This window comes from Octopus bimaculoides, chromosome 1 (assembly GCF_001194135.2).
Source record: "Octopus bimaculoides isolate UCB-OBI-ISO-001 chromosome 1, ASM119413v2, whole genome shotgun sequence".
Classification (NCBI taxonomy): Eukaryota; Metazoa; Mollusca; class Cephalopoda; order Octopoda; family Octopodidae; genus Octopus; species Octopus bimaculoides.
This window is the reverse complement of record NC_068981.1, coordinates 180,821,970-180,828,572: the sequence shown is the minus strand read 5'-3', so window position 1 is coordinate 180,828,572 and position 6,603 is coordinate 180,821,970. Positions and strand designations below refer to the sequence as shown.

At 38.8% G+C, this 6,603-nt stretch overlaps 1 protein-coding gene across 2 annotated transcripts in view; it reads left to right on the top strand.

Moving 5' to 3' along the window:
* The window catches only part of LOC106873032 (protein crumbs), a 201,573-nt gene that overhangs the window by 95,883 nt on the left and 99,087 nt on the right, over positions 1-6,603 (top strand). For both annotated transcript variants that reach the window (XM_052972968.1, XM_014920238.2), the window contains exons 7-9: positions 904-1,117; positions 2,312-2,489; positions 5,515-5,641. In XM_052972968.1, the coding sequence (XP_052828928.1) occupies positions 904-1,117; positions 2,312-2,489; positions 5,515-5,641 (519 nt within the window). The remainder of the gene's footprint in view (positions 1-903; positions 1,118-2,311; positions 2,490-5,514; positions 5,642-6,603) is intronic.

Genomic DNA, 6,603 nt, shown 5'->3' with positions numbered 1-6,603 from the left:
TGTTCTTTTTCATTTTAAATTTTAACTTGTTCTTTTTCATTTTAAATTTTAACTTGTTCTTTTTCATTTTAAATTTTAACTTGTTCTTTTTCATTTTAAATTTTTAGTTATTCATAAAATACATCCATGTTAGCAGTCATTTATTGTAGTTTGTGTTGGTAGATAAAAATAAATGACCATAAAGTTTCAATGTGGCAGGGCTGGCTTGGTAGAAGACTGCAAACTGTCTGTTTTGGCTAGGATTTTTTGGCTGGATGCCCTTCTAACACCAACCACCTTAGAGTGGACTGAGTGCTTTTTGTATGGCACCACTATAAAATAATAATAATAAATGCCCTAAATAAACCAGGCAATGGTTCTCATGACTTCTGATTGGAAGTATTATCATGTCCATGTTTTCCTTAGTCATTGCGCAGTGATCACCATAAGCTTTAAGCTTATATAAAAATACCATTATTATTATTTACAAGATTGTAAACTTGGCACCCTGGCCTTCGTGTCGGTGGCATGTAAAAGCACCCACTACACCCTCGGAGTGGTTGGCATTAGGAAGGGCATCCAGCTGTAGAAACTCTGCCAAATCAGATTGGAGCGTGGTGTAGCCATCTGGTTTCACCAGTCCTCAGTCAAATCGTCCAACCCATGCTAGCATGGAAAGCGGACGTTAAACGATGATGATGATATATATATATATATGGCAATATTGATAATCTATATTGTTATATGATTAACATGATTGGTTGGTGGTGGCTAGTTTATAGGGAAGGGTCTTTATCTTTTTTTCTTTTTTTTTTTTACACAACTGATTGTTTTTTAGGAGATTTATTTCATTTGTTTAAAAGATAAAAAACATGAAGCTGATAGTTTCTCTAACTTCTGGATACTTTGTTTCTTTCTTTTTAGGAGATCAATGAATGCCTTTCAGGGCCCTGTCAAAATGGTGGTACTTGTACTGATTCAGTAAATAAATATACGTGTGCATGTATTAAAGGTTTTACAGGTGACAAGTGTGAAACTAACATCTTTGATTGTTCAGCAAGTTCCTGTCCATGGAATAATACTATATGTAAAGACAGAATCAACAACTTTACCTGTGAATGTAAACCTGGCTTTAATGGTAAGTGAAGTCATAATGCATTTTATCTGGTTGGAGCTGATTTACCATTTTTCTTTTCTTCCATTGTTATAGTTTTTGCATAATGCTGATGACACTTACCACCTTACAGTGTTTCTCTTGCATTTTGGTTTTGTATTCTTGTCCTTGGTGTTGGCTGCAGGCTGCTGGTGCCATGTAAAAGCACATGTTCTGGTGTCACTTAAAAAGCACCCATACCAGTTGCAGGACACTCACCACCTTACAGTGTCTCCCTTACATTTCGGTTTATATCCTTCTCCTTTGACTTGTAGGCTGCTGGTGCCACATAAAAAGCACACATTTTGATGTCATGTAAAAAGTGCTGGTACCACATAGAAAGTAATCATTTTGGTGCCACATAAAAAGTGTTGGTGCCATGTAAAGAGCACGTGTTCTGGTGCTATTTCAAGAGCACCTGTTCTGGTGCCACATAAAAAACACCCATACCAGAGTCAGCACCCATGCTGGTGCCATGTAAAAAGTACCATGTATAAGGCACCTGTGTTGGTACCTATGCACCCTTTCCTTCTTACAGTTTCTTTACTGTTCATGTTTGTTTTCTTGTGTAGGATGCATATACTTTGTCTGTCATTGCTGTTGTTCTTTACTTGACTTATTGCTAATTTCTGTCCCTTCTTTTACTATTTTCCAACAAGTTGTAGTGCACCTGAGCACTGTATACCATATCATTAAGCTTGTACACCACTCTCCCAGTCTATGAAACTTGCTTCATCTCTGACTACCTTATTAAAAATTACTGTGATTCTCTTTGACTGTCAACATTGGGCAACATTATTTTATTGTTTTTATTTTAAATAGCACTGCATTGTTGTTTTATTTTTTGCAAAAATGATGTGGAAATGAATTGTTATCACAAGTATATTACTGGTACTTATTTTATTAACCCTTTTGATTCTAACCCACCTGAGACTGCTTCTGGTTCCATGATATAAACTTCCTATTTTAAAGTGATTGAAATTAAAAATACTAAATTATGTTCCAAGCACCAGCTTCATTATGATAAAGTTAATTTAATAAATTCATCATTAATTTCAAAATTAATTGAAACAAAGACCATGTAAGCTTTCAGTCTTTATTTTCACCATTGTACTCTGGTTTAAAATATTTCCTCTCAAATTCTTAACCAAATTTCCCTTTATGTTCTACATTTTCTAGGTTCAGTAGAGGATTGCAAGGACATTAATGAATGTGACAGTGATCCATGTAAGAATAATGCAACTTGTATTAACTTGGAGAACAAATTTCAATGTGACTGCATTCTTGGTTTTAATGGAAACACTTGCGACAATAATATTGATGATTGTGAACCTTCTCCTTGCCAGAATAATGCTACGTGAGTAACTTATTTTTGTAGATAATGTTTTATTGTGTCATTTTGGTTTACATTGTCCTTATTGTTTAATTGATATAAGTTACTGAAATTGGATCAGGTTCCATTTTAGTCCTAGGAGAACCCTGATTGAGATTTAAAAGAGCTATAATTAAAGACATTCCCAGCATTTCTGCACCAGTCCCAATATATTTCATTGTTTTGAAGCATGTAGTCATCAAGGTAATGTGGCACACCTCCTCCAGTACCACATAAAAGAGCACTCATGCTGGCTCTATGTAGAAGAGCAACCACACTGGTGCCATGTAAAAAGCACCTGTGTTGGTGCCTCATAAAAAGCAGCCATACTGGTGCTTCATAAAAAGCACTCATGCTAGTGCCACATAAAAAGGCACTCATGCTGGCACTATGTGACAAGCATCTGTGTTGGTGCCTTGTAAAAAGCACCCATGCTGGCACCACATAAAAAGCATCCAGTAAATTCTGTAAAGTGGTTGGCATTAGGAAGGGCATCCAGCTGTTGCAGCTCCTGTCAAACCATCCTACTCATGCCAACAGAGAAAACGAATGTTAAATGATGATAATGATGAAGATTGGGCAAGATGCTTAGTGGCATTTCTTCTGGCTCTTTATGTTCAGTGTTCAAACCCCACAGGGGTCACCTTTGCTTTTCATCCTTTTGGGGTTGATAAAATAAAGTATCAATCAAGTACTGGGCTGATATAATTGACTTGTCCCCTCCCCTCGAAATTGCGAGCTTTGAGTGCTGCAGTTGACTAGTGTCCTGTTCAGGAGAATATTGTGATCTCAATCACTTATATGCTATGGAAATTGGGTGTCCAACCTTATGAATCTTAAGGCTCAAGAAAAAAATGTCATCAAAGTTGGACACTTTCATGGAAATTCAACTTATATTTGTATTAATTGGTAGAAACAAACAATTTATTTTTCATCAAAGAGAAGTAGCCAGTTCTGAGAAGGAGTGAGAGAATAAACTGACCCCAGTACAGTACTTTGATTGGTACTTTATTTATTGATCCGAAAGGGTTGAAAGAGAAACTGGGTCTCAGTAGAGTTTGAATTAGGAAACCAGGACAAATACCATGAGATAATCTCAACACTGTAATGACTGTGCTGTACATCAAGTACTGGAGATAAATCAGCATTAGCATGCATGTGCTCCAGAGATAAAAGTCAAGCCAACATGGAGGAAGACTCGACATGATAACTAGACATGATAGAACTTGCAGCCAAATCTCACTGATATTGTTTTAGTGGTTCTCAACCAGTCCATATAAATTCTGGGACTCCAGATAAGATTTGATGGGGAGGTGGTCCACACTAGCAAAATAGTAAACTGGGGGTCCACAATAGTATTTTATGGGTTCATATAAAGTTTTGATTGAAATGTATGTATTGCAAGAAACAACTTGGTTTCTTTCTCTAACGTTTTACATAATTTAACCTACACAAAGGGATTTGTAATAAGACAAAATAGGAATTTTGAAAGAAGTATCTATAAAATTAGTTTTTAAATATTGACTGGGTGTGATACGTAAAAGCACCCACTACACTCTCTGAGTGGTTGGCGTTAGGAAGGGCATCCAGCTGTAGAAACTCTGCCAAATCAGATTGGAGCCTGGTGTTGCCATCCGGTTTCACCAGTCCTCAGTCAAATCGTCCAACCCATGCTAGCATGGAAAGCGGACGTTAAACGATGATGATGATGATGATGATGTTGTTGGGGTCCACCAGAATAAAATAGTATTTCAAAGGGGTCTGTAGATAAAAAATGGTTAAAAACCTCTGCTTTAATTGTATGTATTGCAAGAAACAGCCAGGTTTCTTTCTCTAACATTTCATATAGTTCCACCTTTACAAGTAAATGAGTGAATAACAAAACAGGAATTTTGAAAGAAGTATCTGTAAAATTAGTTTTTGAACACTGAATGGCTACAGGAGTCCACCAGAATATAATAGTAATCAAAAGGGTCCAGAGAAAGAAAATGGTTGAGAACCACTCTTTTAGACAGTTGTACTTTGTCTGTGAAGGTAAAGGCGCATGACTCGGTGGTTGGAGCATCGGGCTCATGCTCATGAGGTAGTGAGTTCGATTCCTGGACCAGGCTGTGTGTTGTGTTCTTGAGCAAGTCACTTTATTTCACATTACTCCAGTTAACTCAGCTGTAGAAATGAGTTGCGATGTCACTGGTGCCAAGCTGTATTAGCCTTTGCCTTTCCCTTGGATAACATCGGTGGCATGGAGAGGGAAGGCCTGCATGCATGGGTGTCTTCTGGTCTTTCATGCTACAGCCTTGTCTGGACTTGTGCCTTGGAGGGGAACTTTCTAGGTGCAAAAGTGCAATCCCATGGTCATTCATGACCAAAGGGGCTCTTTTTATCCTTTTAATTTTTCAAGATAGATGGAAGGAAAATAGAAAAACAAATAAATTATATTACCATTGTGTTCATTCTCATTTTAATGCTCACTTTTTCATGTTTGCATGGGTTAGATGGAATTTGTTGAGGCAAATGTTTTCTACGGCTGGATGCCCATCTTGTCACAAGTCCTCATTTGTAAGCAAGTAACATTACATAGTCTTATAGAATATACTTCCCTGTTCTTGCACCTTTCTTCATTATTAACATCATCAATTAACGTCCATGTCACATGCTGTCACGTGTTGGACGATTTGACAGGATCTGGTGGGTCCAAAGACAGCATCATGCTCCACTGTCTACTTTGGCACGGTTTCTGCCCTTGTCAAGCCAACCAGTTTACAGTGTGTACTGGGTGCTTTTTCGCATGATACCAACAGTAGTGAGGTCACCATGCTGTAAAGCTAAAAACCAAGGGAGATGGGTGATGCTTTATGTGAGATGAAGGTTCAACATATGAGAGCAGGTGGAGAGGAAGTTTCTTGTTGTGAAGGAGCTACATGGTTAACATTTAGAAGAGAGGATGAAAGTATGTGTGTGAAAGAATGAAAAGTTTGTAAAGCTTTTTTACCTCTTGATGTTCTTTCAGTTGCCTTGATGGCATTAATAACTATACATGTAAGTGTGCCGGAGGTTTTAAGGATCGGAACTGTAGCACGAATATTGATGACTGTGCTGATAAGCCCTGCAAGAATGGGGGTGTTTGCATTGATCTGGTAAGTTTGTCTGTTGTTTCACATAACAACCTCCTCCTCCTCCTCCTCTTTGGCTTTTTCTCCCTCCTCTTCTTTGCTCCTCTTTCTTCTCTTCCCCTTTTCCTTCTTTTCTTAACTCACAATGAATACTATATGTAACAGTTTATATGTAATAATTTACCCTGAACATTTTAATGTTCTACACTTGAGCCTACAGTCAAAATTTAATATTGTACTCTGCATAAACCATATGGCTTCAGGTTCACTCCTGTTGTGTGGCATCTTCAGTCAGTGTCTTCTATAGTCCCAGGTCAACCAGAGACTTGTGAACAGATGGATATTGTAGACGGTGACTGAAGAAGCCTGTTGTGTGTGTGTGTGTGTATGTATGCGTGTGTATATATATATAGGTGCAGGTGTGGCTGTTTGGTAAGAAGCTTGCTTCCCAACCGCATGGGTCTAGGTTCAGTTCCACTACATGGTACCTTGGGTCAGTGTTTTTTTACTATAGCCTTGGGCTGACCAAAGCCTTGTGAGTTGATTTGGTCAACGGAAACTGAAAGAAGCCTGTCATATATATATATATAATATATATATATATATTAGTGAGAATGGAGGAGGATAGCTGCGTGAAAAAGTGCCACACCCTAACAGTTGAGGGAACCCGTGGAAGAGGTAGGCCCAGGAAGACCTGGGCTGAGGTGGTGAGGCAAGACCTTCGTACATTGGGCCTCACCGAGGCGATGACTACTGACCGAGACCTTTGGAAATGTGCTGTGCGTGAGAAGACCCGGCAAGCCAAGTAAGATCGTTGCCAGTGCCCCTGGACTGGTTCTTGTGCGGGTGGCACATGAGATGCACCATTTTGAGCATGGCCATTGCCAGTACCGCCTGACTGGCTCCTGTAGGATTTTCGAGCGAGATCGTTGCCAGTGCCCCTGGACTAGCTTGTGTGGGTGGCACATAAAAGACACCATTTCGAG